General features: G+C 40.6%; 2 protein-coding genes and 1 long non-coding RNA gene across 3 annotated transcripts; 2 read left to right on the plus strand and 1 right to left on the minus strand.

The window, feature by feature from the left end:
* Nucleotides 1-1,385: 1,385 nt before the first annotated feature.
* LOC119726498 (protein PML-like) lies at nucleotides 1,386-3,481 on the plus strand. The gene has a single exon (XM_038198211.1). The coding sequence runs from the start codon at nucleotides 1,386-1,388 to the stop codon at nucleotides 3,411-3,413; it is 2,028 nt and encodes a 675-aa protein (XP_038054139.1). The 3' UTR covers nucleotides 3,414-3,481.
* Nucleotides 3,482-9,474: 5,993 nt separating this feature from the next.
* On the minus strand, nucleotides 9,475-13,297 carry LOC119726663. The gene is made up of 2 exons (XR_005270850.1): nucleotides 12,458-13,297; nucleotides 9,475-9,531 (listed from the first exon to the last, which is right to left on the minus strand). It is a non-coding gene; the product is annotated as an uncharacterized LOC119726663 (long non-coding RNA).
* A 1,792-nt stretch (nucleotides 13,298-15,089) lies between these two features.
* On the plus strand, nucleotides 15,090-16,666 carry LOC119726151. The gene has a single exon (XM_038197764.1). The coding sequence runs from the start codon at nucleotides 15,257-15,259 to the stop codon at nucleotides 16,409-16,411; it is 1,155 nt and encodes a 384-aa protein (XP_038053692.1). The 5' UTR covers nucleotides 15,090-15,256; the 3' UTR covers nucleotides 16,412-16,666.
* The last annotated feature ends 1,390 nt before the right edge of the window (nucleotides 16,667-18,056 follow it).

The following is an 18,056-nucleotide window of genomic DNA, read 5'->3' on the forward strand; positions in this document are numbered from 1 at the left end:
GTAACCCCTTCCCCCCGGATATTTGTAAAGAGTGCCCTTTTTTTTTTTAAACGATGCCTTTTTTTTTTTAAACAGTGCCTATTTTGTTACCAGCGGCCTTTTAAGAGTATCCTTTTGGGAATTTTGGGCGACCATCAGCAAATGTGCGACCCTGAAAAGTGCCACATATTGTCCATGATCATCTGGTTTGAACAGAGCCCCAATACGAAGATGACCCCCCCCCCCATCCCACCTCACTTTATTTTTTATTTTACGGAGGTTAATTTTACCGAGGGATGTACGAGTACTCTTTTCACAAACTTTTTTCAACACTGATTATACAGTGTTCATACAAATACTTCAGTGTAGGGCAAAATCCAGTGTTAGGAAAAAAAAAATCAATTTTTTTTGTGAACTGTTTCATTCAGACCTGTAGCCACGTCCTCATCAAGTCAATGAAAAGTCATTCTTTGTCAGGTCGACTCACAAACTATTCTTCCTTCTATTCACCTTCTGTGATAGTGGAAAACCTTTTACTTGTGACCTACTTTTGTTTGACTTATTATGAATTTCATAACAACTTACCATAGGCATAAAAAAGTCCCATAACAGCTGAAACGAAATCTTTTAAGTTGCATTTGTCAGGACAAAATATGCTCTTACATTAAAGGGAATATACAACATTTGCAACCCAAAATAAAACTACCAAGTTATTTTGAAATACCTTAGTGGACTGCTAGTGAATGACAGTCTAAAGCATCCTGTAAAATCATGGCACGTGCTGACATTTTCAAGAAAAGTGGTATTTTTGTATCAATTTCCAATGCTGGACAAACTTACACTTTTCAAATACTGCTCAAACTTTACCATATTTAGTTAGTCCGCATTTTGTTTGTAATTGATTACACTCCTATGAATGGGTACAAGCCAGCTAGGCTGGTTTCCTGATCCGATTACAATTCCAATTCGACATCTATAAATTGCTCCATTTCATCATTTTGGGTTGGGAACCAGTCCACAAGAACATAATTTTTTTTCTTGGTTTTTCTAGTAACTGCGAACACAAAACTTTAAAGTCAATGTAACAATATTTGCTACAAACTACTAACCTCCAAATCAATCCATTTCTGAAAATTATAGCAGAAGCAAATGTTGTGTATTCCCTTTAACAAGGTAACCCTATTGTACATTTGTTGCAGCTTTTTTCTTTTGGACAAAAATAACCAACGGCAGCTTTAAAACAAGCATTACAGTATGTGAATAAACTTTCAAGTTTTCAACTTTACATCTGACCTATTACAACCGTCAACATCATTTGAAGTTCAAATACATGTAATTCTAAAACCTTTTATGTGCTTCATTTGTAGTTAAAGGTCCATCATATCACACAAAGCCCAACAGTGAAGATGGCATCTAATGTTACAGCTCAATCAGTGTTGGAGAAGATTAGAGTGGATCATCTGGAATGCTCCATCTGCACCAACCGTTTCAGGCAGCCCAAACTGCTGGACTGTTTGCATAGTTTTTGCCTGCAATGCCTCCAAGAGCTCAGACAGAGCCAAGATCCTAGTAGTACAAAGCTGACATGTCCTCTGTGCAGATGTGAAACCATGTTGAAAGGGTCTGGGGTTGCTGATCTCCCGAATAACTTTGCCTTCAGTGCCATGGTGGAGGAAGTTACAATGCAGGAAAAGCTACTGGAAGGTCAAGGGTCAGAGATCAAATGTCAAGCCTGTGATGAGGAGAATCAGGCTATTTCAAGATGCATGAACTGTGATCATTTCCTCTGCCAAGAATGTCACAAGGCACATGGACGAATGAATTTGATGATGAAATCTCACAAAATCTACACACTGGCTCAACTTCGATCAGGAGAGATTGTCTACAAGAGTAAACTAAGAGAACAAGTTCCCAAATGTGGCGAGCATCCAGATCAGAATCTCAATGTCTACTGCAACACATGTGAGCAAGTCATATGCACAACTTGCTCTGTACTTGATCATGCAAAACACACACTCACTGGATTACCTGAGGCAGTAGAAAAATGTAAGAAGAAGGTCACAGAAATGGTCCGAAAAAGTGAGAGAAGAAAAACAGAATTGGGCACCACCATAGAAGACACATGCAAATCTTGCAAAGAGCTGGAAACCATGTTTGCCAAAACTCAAAAGAAAATCTCCAAAAAGGCTCAACAGAAGATTACAAAGCTCCAACAGGAGATTACAAAGCTCAAACAGGAGGTTGCAAAGATCCAAAAGGAGATAACAAAGATCCAAAAGGAAGAAAAGAAACTGTTAAAAGAGACAGACATGATTTATAAAGACAAACTCAAAGCTTTTGAAGCTGTTCAAGCAACCAACAGGAAAGAGGTGACACAGACAGAGCACAAGCTGGAGGAGGTCAAACAACTCATGAATCAAGCAAGTTGCTATGAGATTCTTGAACTTCAGCAGAAGCTCTTGCATAACCTCAGTGAATTGACAGGGAAACAGCCACAGCAAGTTCCTGACAAGTTGACCTTCATGGATTTTGAAGAAGGTGAGAGGTCACTTGGGAGACTCATTCTGAAAGAAGAGCCAAAGGCTGCAGCAAAGCAATCATCAAGACCTGCAAGATTACTTGTGAAGGAGAAATGGGAACTTAAGACTGAAATCAAGAACTTTGAATTAACAGATGCATTTATTGCAAATGCAGCACCATGTTCTGAAAATAAAATACTTGCACTAGCTTCTAGAGGAATTTTTGGAAAAAAAATTGCACTATTCACAGTTTCACTTCCCAACAGCCAACATACACCGGCTCCTGTCCCACAAAGGCTTTATATCAATGGCCTCACTGAAAATGTAACATGCATTGCAGTCAGCAAGGATGACAACCTCCGAGTTCTAACTGGTCCAGTAGTCAAGGTCTTCAACAAGCAACATCAGCTCCTCCACCAGTTCACACCAGGTATAGGGTCAGACAGCCAACCAACATGCCTTGCATTGGATGACAGCAATCTGATAGCAGTGGGTTATGCAGGCAAGAATGAGATATCTCTACACAACCCAGATGGATCCCTCATCAGGAGACTGCCTGCTCCAATGATTCGAGGTAATCTGACAATGTACAATCACCACCTTATCTACACAAACCTGCCCAAGAAAAGGTTGGTATGTGTAGACTACTATGGTGCCAGTGTATCCTCAGTAGACATGTCCAGCAACATGCAGTGGGGTGGGCACCCTACTGGTGTGTGCTGTGACAGTGATGGCAGCATCTATGTTGCTGTGGAGGGATATCCAACAGGTGATATTCTGCATTACAGTCCTGATGGCAAGTACATTGAATGTGTGATCAAGGGATGTAGTAATCCATATGGCATCACATTCACATCAGGTGGTGATCTGGTAGTGGCTGCAGGAGAGTCTGTAAAGGTCTATCACCGAGTGTAAGGACAGATTAATTAAACTGGGGCTATCCAGTGTATCCACCAACCACTTCCATCAGACATTGAACATTGTTATCATTGACAAAGAACTTTAAAGTTCATTCCCTTAAACAACATTCTTCAATACTGTATATTTGGTTTATTTCTAAGGTCTTTGGTCTCTGTATGTGCTGACTCTAATACTTAAACCACTTCCCCTTTGAAAAACCTTGGATTCAACACCCAGCCTACTTCCTATAAAATCCTACATCAGGTGCTCCAATAATGAGGTAAAAAATGACCCTTCAAATTGTTTGCAAATAGGGCAGATTGCGCATTTCAAACTAGAACGGCGAAGCCGCCATGGCTCGCTGGTAGATGCGAATCAAACTATTTGGTTGAATACAAACTCATTTTGGGGAACCTTGATACAAGCAAATTGCAAGTGAGGCTGATATATTATGCAAGGAAATCATAATAAGCAACTAAGTGTGAGCTTTGCCATAATTTATATGAACAGAAAATACAGAAAGGTTGGTTGATGCATCAGTAGCCTATGTATGTAAAAAAATAAAGGGCACTAGTTTTGGCATGTATTTTTGTTACTTGTTCCAATTATGCATCACGCTACAATCATCATGTGTTTGCATACCAGTGATCTCCTCTTACTTATGAGCATCATCCAGCATTCACTCTCTATTATGTTACTCTTTTCCAGCCTGACAGCTGATCCCAAAATGTGAATGCAAGTGTGACGTCATGACAACGTCATCAGCTATCAGATTAAAAGCATTTCAACATCATTTCAATTACAACTGAACAAAATTAACAATGCACTTCATTATTTAGTACACATCCATTTTAGTTTGCACAAAACTGGTCTCAATACAAATAGCTCAATAATCCCTTCATTTACTATAACAGGCAAAAGAACATGCAGGAGGCATTAAGGGATTAGGCTAAGGGATTAGGCTAAGGAATTAGGCATAATAGGAGTGTGGAATGCCCAGGGGATGTGGACCCAGTGGAAAATAACTGTTTGTGGATCTGCACAAATACATTAGTACACCTGTGTGTAAATTTATAAGATCAATGAACGGTGCATATGTGAAGTTCCTCATACATTAAACCCAAAATTAACCCCATCCCATCTCTACCACATGTGGCATGATATGTGGCAGAGGGACCCCCCCCCCCCCCCTTGTGTTTGGTCATGGTGCTACCGGAATCGCAGGAATTCTTTTGAGCTATCTGGGGATGTGTTAGGTACTGATAACAATAGTCTCTGGGCTGTATAGGGTATAGGGAGATGGGGGGGGGGGGGGGGAGAGAGAGGGCGCCTTACTGTCTCACATCGTGCCAGGTATAATCACAACCTGAGCCCAATTCCATCATCCCATTATGCCCCAACCCATCATCCCACCACATATCCCCAACCAATTATTATTCCATCCAATTTAAACATCCCACTAACCCATCATCGCATCACATCACCCCACCTTACCATCCCACTCCATCCTGCCCATCCCCCACATCCTACCTCACCTTACCCCACCAAACTCCAGCCATCCTTCCCCCAAATCCATCATACCCCCATTCCACAAGATGTAGGGACAAATGGGGTGACAGTACCGGTATGGTTGTGGGGCAGTCAGTATCTAATAAATGTACTTTATATGGAACATATATTCACATGAATGGTATTCGTTTTGATACAAAAGAACCACCCATGCATGAATGACCCTTTTCCCTTCGATATGTAACCAAAGCAAAATCAATTTTAATAGAGGTTTGATAAAGTTAAGAATGGATGGGACAGTGGTAAAACATGTACAATCAAATGTACATGTGCATCCCAATGTAAAGTTATGTTCTTGTAATTACATTTGTATATCCATGCAAAGTGATGTACAATAACAAAAACCTTAACATTTTTGAATTAACTTTCCTTATTAAAATCATAAAGTTAACTACAAGGAGTGAACTCCAATTTGAGGTTGTCAAGCTGAATTATGATCAGTTCTAAATTTAACTATCAAGAAGCAAAAAAACTTTAACACTTTAATCTGAATGCGGACGGCCGGACAGACGGACGGACGGACGGACGGACGGACGGCCCGACAGACGGGCGCCCGGACAGACGGACGGAAATTGGTATTACATAGGCTCGCATCTGCTTCGCAGCTCGCCAAAAACATTACAAATGAGAGGGAAAGTATCACCACGAGAGGGCAATTCAATTTTTTTCAGATTCGTCTCAGCAAATGTGAAGTCAATGCATGATGTGCTTTCCAAGTATAAGATATAATCCAGCTCCTGTATAAAATGTAAACATTTCCTTAAATTTTGTTATTTGATTTTTCAATTATTGGGAAAATTGTTGAGTTTAAATGAATGCAACTTATTTTTGAATGAAAAAGATTTTGCACCTCCATGTACTCAAAAGCAACTGGATGAAATATGTGTGATTTTGAACTCAAGAGATAGTTTAAAAGTAAATCATATGCAATCCCTTGGTTGTCTCTTTCACAGTGCTTTCTGAGTGCCTCATCAAATTAATATTAGTTTCATTAAATTGACAACCAAGTTGAAAATGAAAACCTTGTGCATTCTACTGCAATGATATATGGATGTTTGTAAATGTGGTTGGCATGATGGATGTACATTTGTAAATTGAAACATTTTTTTTCCTGCCTTTCTCATATGTGATTGTTTACATACTACAATAGAAGATGCATTGGAACATTCTATGAATTTGGGTTCAGTTTTTCCTGTCCCTATACTCTGACATCTACGATTTTGCAATAGAAGATGCAACCCTTTATGTGTGTACTCTTCCTCTAAGAATGCTTCTGTGAATCAAATGACCTACCCAACAAATATTAATAAGTTTGAAGACAATTTTAATGCCACTTGAATAGCAAATGATAAATTTGGAGTTTACAGGGACAGGAAAAATGTCCAACTTTGGACCCTAAATGCATAGAATGACCTACTTGTGAGAGGTTTCCTTATCATTGCAATAATAGTTTAGTTAATTCCATAAATGACTGAGGCTTTTGCTTCTTTGAATAAGTATTGGTTTGCTAAATGCTGATAGACTAAGTAGTCTAAATGAAGCAATGAGCATTTGCTTTAATTACAGAGTATCTCTCCAAGAGAACACTGCAGCTTTAATGTGACAATGGCATTTCAGCAAAGATCCCAAGTCTGTTATTTTACCAATCAGCATCTTGAACTTTCTAAAGGTACCAGCGGCGGCGTAACTAGGTTTAAGCTTCTAGGGGGCACCAGGGGGTTCACCAAGTTTTGAGAGGGCACTGAAAGTAATGTATACAGTGTGTTTCAATAAAAAGGAAACCCAACTTTGAAGAACAAGTATGGACAGACTAAATGTTTACTGGCTATAAAACTGTTATCATCTGAAAGCGTAATTTCTATGCTTTTCAATGATACCTTGTTTACATTTCCAGGGTCATGCATGACTGAGCGCCATTGTCATGAGATTTTGATGCAAAATTGCAGTTGGTTCACTTTCATGTCAAACACAATAGGCATGGGGTGCATGAGAATAAGTATTCAAGAAGTAGACACGAGTGCATAAAGAGAAACCAAAAAACAAGTCGGGATGGTTTCAAAACTAGATTTTATTGTTTGTCATGAATTTCTCCCTTTGACCAAGCCACGTTTAAAACAATGTGCCATTTTCCCGAGGATTGACATTCAAGCCATTTCACAGACATTTTCGTAACAAAAGGCACACCGTGCCCAGTGGGTTTTTCTTGATGAAAGTGAACCAACTGCATTTTTGCATCCAGTTTTCAAGACAACGATGCTCACTGATGCATGACTCAGTAAACCTAAACATAGTTTCATTGAAAAGCATAGAGATTACACTTTCAGATGATACCAGTCTTATAGCCAGTAAACATATCGTCTGTCCATACTCATTCTTTGATGTTGGGTTTCCTTTTTTTTGAAACACCCTGTACATTTTTGTGATTTTTTTGATGCACATCCCCCACAATTACGCCATTGAAAGGTACACAGAAATATGGAATTCTAACATCAAATCAGGTTTAACGGTCCCTTACATATTTACAACAGACACCAGTTACGAATAAACAAAAAAAGGTTTGAATGGAATCAACCCCCTTTAATTGCCTAATGTTGCAGTCCACTCTTTTCTGAGTATTAAAAGGAAATATAAAATGATTTTGTAGGAATAAACCTATAGTCTGAGTACTGATCACCCATTGTATCACCCTCTCTGTCTCTGGCCCAACGTCTGATATATCTACGCATGCACATTTATGCGACCCCGCGCACCAGCCATGAGGTGACATGACATCATTTCATTCGAAATCTGGACCAAGCTGTTGATTGGTCAATTTTGATGTCATGTTTTTGCAATACAACAACGGGCATAGAGATCTAATAAAACCTGACATTGGCTTTCAAAACTGTTAGCATACAGGAACGCTCACCGTAGGTGAAACGCGAATGCACAAGAGGGCATTGTCATTATGCCTGTAATTTAAAATAATACATGATGATAAATCAAAGTCACAGGATGTTCGCACGTCACGCAACATATCGATACAGCCCCACAATTCAAAACCATGGATGTTGTGTCTAGGTTTAACAAGATGTATATGACAACAGGTTACCAAAGACCCGATATAGAAGGCGCCTGCTGAATGGTCAGAATCTCGAGGTCAAGACGCAGTATTGTTTTGAATTAAATAATTGCCAAATCTGCTCGGGTATCATAGACCCTTGCTGTACAAGGGGATATTCCATAGACTACCTTAGCCCCCATCCCCCTACAATTAAGAACAATTCACAATGCAGTGTGAGTGTGCCAACAAGTGTTTGCCTCAAGAGGCCACTTTTCCACTTAATTGTCTATTCATTAATACCTCAGACAGTTTAGTTATTCCTATTGGTCGAGAGCCCGTCACATGGCCGGTCTTCAACGGATGATAAAGACATGGCTAGCTGGTCTTAAACACTTTTCCAGTGTCACATAAAATGTGGACTCCTAAAATTCCAGTGCCTCTTACCATTTCATTGGTTTAATGTTCACAATCCTCACGTAGGTGTGCGCAACACTACCAGCAAGTCAGAATTTTGTTGTTCTAAATTCAAAACGCAACGTCCCAGGTGCGTTCTGCGCGACATCGGGCAGAACATGCTACACGCGCGTCAATCTCCATAAAAGGGTTGTTTACATCTCACTCGCCAGCTGAACACTCCATTATTTTGCTACATGTATCAGGATGTTTCAAAAAGCATGTAGTGAACTTGTTGAACAAACCGGGATTTTTTAAACGAATTATTTGATTTTTTTTACCGAAAAGGTATTTATGAATGGGAATAAATGTGTGCTTGGTCGGTATTTATCACTCTGTTTAAGATTGCTTAGAGTCTGGGTGCTGATAATTACCCTCGCCTCCGGCTTGGGAAATTATCAGCACCCAGACTCTTAGCGGTCCTAAATAGAGTGATAAAAACTTCCGGAGCACACATTTATTCCCTTATTTAAAGGGAAAATACATGTACAACATTTGCAAACATCGAAAAATAAAACTACCAAGTTTTACAAAATACCTTACTAGGATGTTGGTAAATGACAGTCTGAAACATTCTGTAAAATTATGGCACCTGGTGTGAAGTCATTTTCAAAAAAATTGTATTTTTGTATGCATTTCCAACGGTCCAAGTCCAAATTGTGTTTGCTATTGGTTACATGTTCATGAACGGGTGCAGGTCAGCTAGACTTGTTCCCTTACCTTACAATTTTTCGGCATCTATAAATTGATCCATTTCACTTTTAGTGGAGCCAGGGAACCAGACTACTTGAACATTTTTGTTTTTCTTGGTTTTTCAAGCATTTTCGGACACAAAACTTCAAACATGTCAGTGTAACAATTTTTTGTTCTATTATACTACCCCTCAACTAGTTCATTTCTGAAAATTACAGCGAAAGCCAATGATGTACATTCCCTTTAAAAGAATACTAACTTCTACAAAATGAACTTACCCGTACATAGAAGTACATTGGAGAATCTGTTCTTGTTTTCGCAGACAGGTTTCTTGGCTTCCTCACAGTTGACTGCCACTGACATTTCATATAGCACCTACATTTCAAAGTGAACAAATTGACAGACAACATTTCATTACATTGCTTTTTCTCTCTCTAGCTCCGACTTCAATTACAAATCAAATTATCTTTGGCTGACTTAATCGTTTGCATTACATGTCGTATGTACACGTCGTACACACAACTTCCATGTCGTACGTATGACTTACATGTCGTACAATGAGTTAAAATTCATATTGTACCTTGTATATTTTATGTTGTATATTGCACGGATATCTCTTGCGTACGAGTGAAAATTCTTGTGCCATACGTACATGTACATTTATGTCATATGTACGACTAGGCTATATCTTGTATATGTACAACATTATGAATATTAACTCATACCTAAGACTTGTATGTCGTATGTCATACGTACGACTTACATGTCGCACAATTACGTATGACTTTTATGTCGTACGGCGACTTATATCTCATGTGTTCAACGAGTTACAATTTTGAACGTATGCCATTTATGTACGTCCAACGTACGACTAATATCCCATGCGTACAATGTTCAAATTGACATGTACGTACAAAATTTACAACAGTGCAGATACGTACAACAGTGCAGAAACGGTGGCGTATATGCGTGCTTTGCACTGACAATAAATGTCAGCGGATGAGCTGTTGTGTCTTGAACTGTACAATTCACAATAACTTGAAAATAGCATCATTATTGTTAACAATTATTCATTCACATGCCAGCATATTTCATTTGTGTTTTGGACAAACTGGAGAAATAATTTTAAACTGGGATAAATGTGGACACATTTTTTTCAAATCCTGGTTTTTATTTTCTTTATTAAAGTACTAATTACGCTTTTTTAGGACCTTTTTTTAATTTGTAAAATCTGGGTTCATAACATGGTTGCCCAATTCATATTTCATGTCATCGGGACTTTCCATGAATTTTATGAGTTTTATTTTGTGAACATCAATGATTTACTTCAACATACAAAATGAACGGAACATTTTCGTTTGTTGTCTGTTTCGAATTGCCGCAGCATAATAACCTAGTACACATGTGCGAAATCAGAACTAAGTGGTGCACAATGGCATGGGAGTGAACATACGTGATGTTAGTGTGCAGTCATGTTAATGTTAAATTCCTGGTTCACTGGCTGTTTTGGCTTATATCTGAGTATAAGCTGTAAATCGTCACCGTTTCCATTAAGGGACAAATTTCATGAAAAACTGTCTGTTTATCAATTTTTGTTCAACATCCACAACCTGGTGAGGTTATCAAAAAATTAATAGGAATTCCAATGAACCTAATTAAGGAAGGGGCACATTTTTCTCAAGTGCCGTTTTGCGTTTTCAAAAAGGGGTAAATTTCCGTAAAAATGGGTCACAGAGTGCAGAGACAACAAATGATGCGAAACCAGTCTATGAAATACCGGTTGTAATGTCACCAACAGCACAGTTAGACAAAACAATACATGTTTTGAGCAAAATTGCAATAAATTCACCTATTTAGCGAGCAGAAATACTATCGCCCTGCATATAACTCCCTGCATACTTCCCGAAACTGCCAGGAGCACTCCATAGTATAAATGAATTTTCAGTAAATTAACCCTTACTCTCTGAGGGTAGTTTACTGCATGTCAGTTGTGTATGACAATGCCCTCCAGCTGCAGTTTATTGGCAGATAGTTTGTCTTAACAGTGAAGGCTCCAATTGGCAGGAGTTGGAGGCCCTGGAGGGTGCCTGATACTGACCAGCTGGGGGCACTCACTTTGTTATCAGAGGACTCTCATTGTTCTCTGTGGTATGTATTGGAGTGCCTGTCCAGTTACCCTTGAAATGACATGGCAGATATTGGAGGGCCGTGCAAAAAACATATGCCATTTTCTTAAGGCACATAATGGCATGCGTTGGAGGGTCCAGTTGGGTAAGGGTTAATTAATACATTGTAATACAATGAAGGGTTGTCACGAAGGGGCCAATTTCAGGCGCTTGCAATGAAGCGTTTTCACGGAAAATCTGCACGTCGTGTACACAAAATGAATTATGACTCTGAGAGCAGTGGCCTGAAATCTGCGCATACTGACTTTAGCGTTTTCATGAAGGGGCAAATTTCACAGCCACAATTTGCTAAGGGGTCGTTCTTTTTCATTTTCATGAACAGTCACTTGTATTAATTGATTAATTCTGCAAAACTAATCACCTATCTCTGCTACATAAAGGAGAATTAGAATCTCTGCTTTCCTCTGATACCTAAATCTTGCATATTCTATGCATCTCTACGTTTCAAATTGTTAAATGAAAAAAGGACCAACTCTAAATGCGATTTTCTCGGAAGTTTTTTCAGACAGCGTAGACTAACAGTGACAAAATGAGCGATAAGCCTTGATAAAGCTTTGAAATGAGACAAGTCATCTTCACATGTGTCTATGTTGAAAAATACGAATGGGTGAAGTTTCAAAAATGAATAATTCTATAAATCCAATTTCAAAGGTCTGGTTGAATAGAAACTAACCTAAAGTCTGAACGTTCCTGAGAAAATAAAAATAAAATGGTGTTTACATCGGACGGGGCGGACAGATTGTGGCATACATATTATACGTATTTCCAGCCATAATTTGATTATGATGCAATCATTACATGATCATGAAAATTTGTGACATTTTTGTGTAAATGTCTATGAGCTAACAAGTCTATTGACAAAAGGAATTTAGATTTTAGAAAGTTGTGTTCCTGAGATATGGCGATAATCTCCTAAAAAATCCATAGAATCAAACAATCATCATCGTGACATCATCGTGATGTCTGAGAATGAGAGATTGTACAAGAAACAGCCAGCTGCGGCCACACTAGTGGGCCTTTGTATCATTTAAATTTCGGTATTGGAGTTTATATTTCTGTGGAATTGCCCATAACTGTTTGGTTTAGAGTATTAAATAAACCAAGGTTTCACTCACCTATATTTTTATTCACATGTAGACTGCATGCAGATTTTTCTCAAGTCAAGCAGCAAACCTCCAAATTGTCACAAAAGTCTAAACTCGATCTTTGCAGTTCATTTAAATTCAAGTTCATGATGAAATGAACCCGTGGCAAGCAAACTCATGGGGCAACTAAGTTCCAGTTCAAGTGACCAGTCAAAACTCAGTTCATTGGTTTTCCCGTGCATCACTTGATTTGCTGAATTGAAGTGCGGTCTCAGCAGGCTCGTCATGCAGACTCCGCTGGGCCTGCTGTCCCGGGAGGAAGCCGTGCCGATTCGGTGGTCGGTGGTGAGGCCACTCTTTACCCGGAGTTAATCCTTTCGAGACTAGTTTTTGTAAATTGTAGCTCACAACAATTTACACTCGCCAAGCTGGTGCAGAAGACTCACCCAGCACTCAGTAAGTTGCTGAAAAGGATGTAAAGATGTAGCTAGCTGCAGAGAAGTAGAAGTTTGAAGCACAAAGTAAATATGTCCTCGGCGGCGGCCTGACGGAGGTACAGAAAAAGGCCAGACTGCGTGAAGTCCCAGCCAGAGTACAGCGGCGTGTTTGCACGTACATCGTGGTAGTCTGGTTCCCAGGCCAGAATATTCTGACTATTTCTTTGAGTTCTATTTCTGATTATTTGTTTATTGTTGATCGAAGTATTTACACGACTTTCATTTGTACTTTGCAAAAACTTCGACTCCTTTCAATAGCGCCCCCTGTGCGCATTTCGGCATAATTTTGTTGATATAAAGCGCCACGTGTAAATTGAGTAATTCAAATTACAGGCAACAGCGTCCCCTTTCCCTTAATTGGATTTTGTTTTTAGATATAGCGCCCTCTAACGATCTGAAGCGGTGGCCAAAAAAAACCCAATGTGGCGCCCGCTATCTATTGTGCACAATGAACTTTGCTGACAAGAAGTGAATATTTAATAATTATAAAGATCATGGAAAAAAAACAAAACACTGTGGAGTGATTATAATTTTTAATAATTGGATGAGGTTTTTTTTATATTTCAAATAAATAAGGCTCAATTTTGCATACTGCTGATGTATTTCAGAGAGAAAAACAAGATCGTTTCTATAGATATGTTTGCCTTATTTTAACACTATTGAACATCTAGTCAATCTCAAAGGTGGAGTTCAAAGACTCATTTATTCTGATTCATCTTTGCATATCACAACAAAGAACAGATAACAAACAAACTGAACATAATTAACAAAGTAAAGCAAAAAAAAACAACCCCCGTAAACCAAATGTGACATGCCATTTCATACGTCCTCTTGCCTAGCGCCCTCGCTTGATTTTATTATGTATTCCTCTAGAGCCCCCAGCCAAGCCAACATTCCTTAGGACCCCCCACTTGTCCACTAGTTCTGATTACCTCATTCCCACCATAGAGCCTGGACAGTGAACAGCTCTGTGGACCGCTCAGCTACATGTATTGTTTCCATAATTGACTCAAGATCAGAGTTTTATGTATTCCTCCCATTGAGGATTGCAAGAAGCTAGGCTAGGGTGAGTGTCTATTTTATTTTGTGTTCTTTAAGAATTCCAGAAGTCATGTTTAATGGTTTAATTATTATCAAGTTACATGTATCTACTTTCTCACTGATGCTTTCTTCAGAGGTTAGAAGTTGTTTTAGTCATACATTATCTACTACTAGTTCTCTTAGAAATGTATAGAATTGCTTTTCCTATCATTTATTATTATTTGTTATTTTCTGATTGATAGTTTTGCTGAGAAATAAGTATCTTTAGTTCCCTTTTTGTTTGACTTAGTTTAGTGGCCAAACTTTCCCATGCTTTGCAGTGGATTGCCACCTGTTAAACATCACCACTGTGGAATGTTGCTTGCCTCTCTGGCCAGAGTAGAAATCCCCTTAGGCCTTATGCTGAGTGTAATGCTAGTGGTTAGGAAGTGAACATATCGATAGTCCCTATTGCTACACAGCATTGTTTTATCGATAGTGCCTCCAGTGTACTGTGGTTTATGTTGAGTCTGCTCAAGCAATTGATATGTGATCACTGCAACATTGCCTGGCACTAGATGGACCACTGTTTATAAACTGCCCCTGATAAGAGTGTACAGGTTTTCCTATGTTTTGTCAGAGTAAAGCTAATTATGTATTCGCTCTGTTCTGGAAAAGTACATGTACTAGCAAGTTTTTGTTTTTCTTTATTCAAGTACCAGACTGTTTAGCCTTGGATAGACGCTTTAGTTTTATGATTTACTTTTTAGTATTTACTCCTCTTATTTCTTAGGTTTGATACAAAACATTTAGAGTTTATTATTCTTAGTTTGTTTTGATTAAGATTTCACTCACTTACTAATATATTCTTTGACTCAGTACAGAACCATTTTATGCAGTTTAGCTGAGGTTGTGTTGTATACTTTTAAGAGTTTTAAGACTAAAGCAATCACTTGCCTTGTTCATTCTTTGGACCAACATAACTTAACTTTCTGTTGACAGTTAACAGCATATTCTTCCTAGTTAGAGTTTAAGTTTCTTTCTTTATATTATTATGCATTTTCTTATTTGTGAATTCTTTGTTCTTTCTCACGAAGCAATGTATTTACAAAGAATTGTATTTTATATCTTTTCAGGGTTTTTATATGCAGACACCATATTAAAGAACACACCAGTCAGAGTATGCTTGTCTCCATTGCATGATTTCTGACGGTCACATTTGGCGTCGTAGACAGGATATGTGTGTTGACAACTGCAGCCCCTAGCCTAGGAGGAGTTTTTTTTTCTCGCCTAGTCCTACCACTGACCTACAATGGAGGGGACCGACGCTCTAGAGAAGCTGCAAGCAGAGCTCGAGGCCGTAAAGAAGGCGCTACAAAAGCAGCAAGAAGAGAAATCTAACGTTGCAAGTAGCAGCTCCTCTGGTTGGGTAGCAGCTCCAACGCAACAAAAGCAGATTTATGTTGCGTCAGGACGAAGGTTGGAACGCTTCAGAGGAATTCCAGAGAAGTCCAGTGACCCTACCATTGAAGAGTGGGTGAGCGACGTGAGGTGTCAGTTAGCAGCAAGACAGCTGAAAGAGGACGAGAGTGGAGCTTTCATCCTCGATCATCTTGCTGGAAAGGCACGCCAGGAGATTCTTGGAAGGGGTGATGCAGTCACCCACCCAGAGGAAATCTTCCAAATCCTGCTTAAGGTTTTTGGCGATGGTGATACCCTTCCCCAACTTCAGCAGAGGTTTTTCTCGTACAAACAGGCATCCAACGAGGACCTCCTGACATGCTCCCTGGAGCTAGTCAAGCTTTTCACCAGAATGTCAAAGCTTGACCCTTCAATCGAGGCAACGAAGGGAAGGACCCTGAAGGGACGGCTGGCAGAGGCAGTTCGTGATGAAGGTCTACAGCGAGAACTGCGTCGGCTTAATATTGAGGCACCTACCCTGTCGTTCTTTGATGTCAGAGACCGCGCCATTGAGTGGCTGGGTTGCAGACAAGGCAATCGCCACAAGGAAGCGACGGTGCAAGAGGTCAAGGCAGCGGATGACGCTGGAGGTCTGCAGTCCCTCCTCAGGAAGCAGAGCGAACAACTGCAGAAACAGCAACAACAGATAGATGCCCTCATTAAGGCATTCAGTGAGACTCCAAAGAGCTGGAGAAACCAAGGCCCCCGAAGGTGCTTCAACTGCCGTTCAACAGGGCACCTTAGGCGCCAATGCCCCTATCCACCACAGTCCCCGGTGGGTGGCTCTTCTTCAGCCAGGCAACAGTTTGTTCCTGAGCAGTCTGCCAATCAGCAGAGCATGTACAACCCCCGTGCACAGCAATTTGTTTCTGAGCAGTTTGCCAATCAGCAGAGCGTGTACAAACCCCCTGCACAGCAATTTGTCACCGAGCAGTCCGCCAATCAGCAACTTGGACCCCAGCAGCCAAACCCCCAGATGCCGACCCCCAGACAGCCATTAAACTAGCAAGGCCTGCCATTATGAGCCAAACGACAGGCCATCAGATTTCATCAAGAGAGAGTGGCTCAATTATTGAGAGGGCAGTAGGGAACTGTCCAGTGGCACGTGTGAAGATTGGAGGCACAGAGGTGACATGTCTACTTGACACAGGAGCACAGGTTTCGACATTGACTGAGTCTTTCTTCAAAGAGAACTTCTCCCAGGAAGACTTAATCGACATACATTCCCTGCTCCACATCTCAGGTGCCCAGGGTGCCGAAATCCCCTACGTAGGATACGTTGAGCTGCCCCTTCGAGCATTGGGTCAGACCTTTGTCCAAGCAGGTTTCTTGATCGTAAAGGATCCGGTGAGCACACCAATGGCTGAGCGTAAACAACAAGTACCTGGAGTAATTGGATCGAACATCTTCAGGGACATGAGGCAAATTCTTCAGAAGGTCATTGGACCAGGGTTCCTCCAAAGCTTGAGTAGCAGTTCCGGAGGAGCAGAGTGGGCTCACGTCCTTGCCCTGTATGAGGAGGTGAGGAGTGCAGCACTGCAGCCAGACGTCCCAGGAAATGTTCGTATTAGCGGGCAGAAGCCCATTTTAGTGCCTGCCAACTCTCTGCTCGTCGTCACATGTTCAGTTAAGCCTACATCTGGCAATACTTATCAAGCTATGGTAGAACAGTTAGATGTTCACACCAAGCATCTTCCGCAGGGTTTGATGGTCGCCCCAGCTCTTGTCAGTGTTGATGAGAGTGGCACAATTCCTGTACAAGTAGCCAATTTCAACGAAGATGATGTCTACTTACAACCTAGAACCCCAGTTGCCGTAATCTCTAAAGCTTACCCCGAGTATGGCACCTCCCACATCCTTGCATCCCAATCTGAAGTCCATGTGCAGCATGAATCAGCAAACAATGACATTTCATCCCAGCTGATGGCAAGGATTAATGTGGGTGATGACATCGATGACAAGCAACGGCAAGATTTGAGAGAGTTAATCAACAGATATAGCGAGGTCTTCAGTGAGGATGATGATGATATTGGGTACTGCGGTAAAATTGAGCACCGGATCATCACCACTGATGACATACCAGTCAAGGTCCCACACAGACGCATCCCTCCCCACCTATGGCCCGAAGTGAGAGACCACATCGAAGCATCCCTGAATCGGGGCATCATACGAGAGTCCTCAAGTCCATATGCCTCGCCTGTGGTCCTTGTCCGGAAACATGATGGTAAGCTGAGGATGTGTGTTGACTACAGAGCACTCAATGCAAAGACACATAAGGATGCGTACCCGCTTCCAAGAATCGATGAAGCGCTTGATGCACTTAACGGAGCCAAGTACTTCTGTAGTCTGGACCTGGCTCATGGCTTTTACCAAATTCCAGTCGAAGAGAGAGACATCAAAAAGACAGCGTTTCGTGTTGGCACAGGTGGTTTATACGAGTTCACACGTATGCCATTTGGCCTATGCAATGCTCCCGCCACCTTCATGCGCGTTATGGACAAGGCCTTCGGTGATAAGAACTTCCAGTCCCTCATAGTTTACCTTGATGATATCCTAGTGTTTGGCCAAACCTTCGAGGAGACCTTAGGACGGCTACAGATGGTCCTTCACAGACTTCAACAGTTTGGCTTGAAGGTAAAGCCAGAGAAGTG

Source organism: Patiria miniata, unplaced genomic scaffold, assembly GCF_015706575.1.
Source record: "Patiria miniata isolate m_02_andy unplaced genomic scaffold, ASM1570657v1 HiC_scaffold_2, whole genome shotgun sequence".
Lineage (NCBI taxonomy): Eukaryota > Metazoa > Echinodermata > Asteroidea > Valvatida > Asterinidae > Patiria > Patiria miniata.

What these genes read in the sequence shown, in the direction of transcription:
- LOC119726498 (XM_038198211.1), top strand. Translation starts at nt 1,386, where the DNA reads ATGGCATCTAATGTTACAGCTCAATCAGTGTTGGAGAAGATTAGAGTG.
- LOC119726151 (XM_038197764.1), top strand. Translation starts at nt 15,257, where the DNA reads ATGGAGGGGACCGACGCTCTAGAGAAGCTGCAAGCAGAGCTCGAGGCC.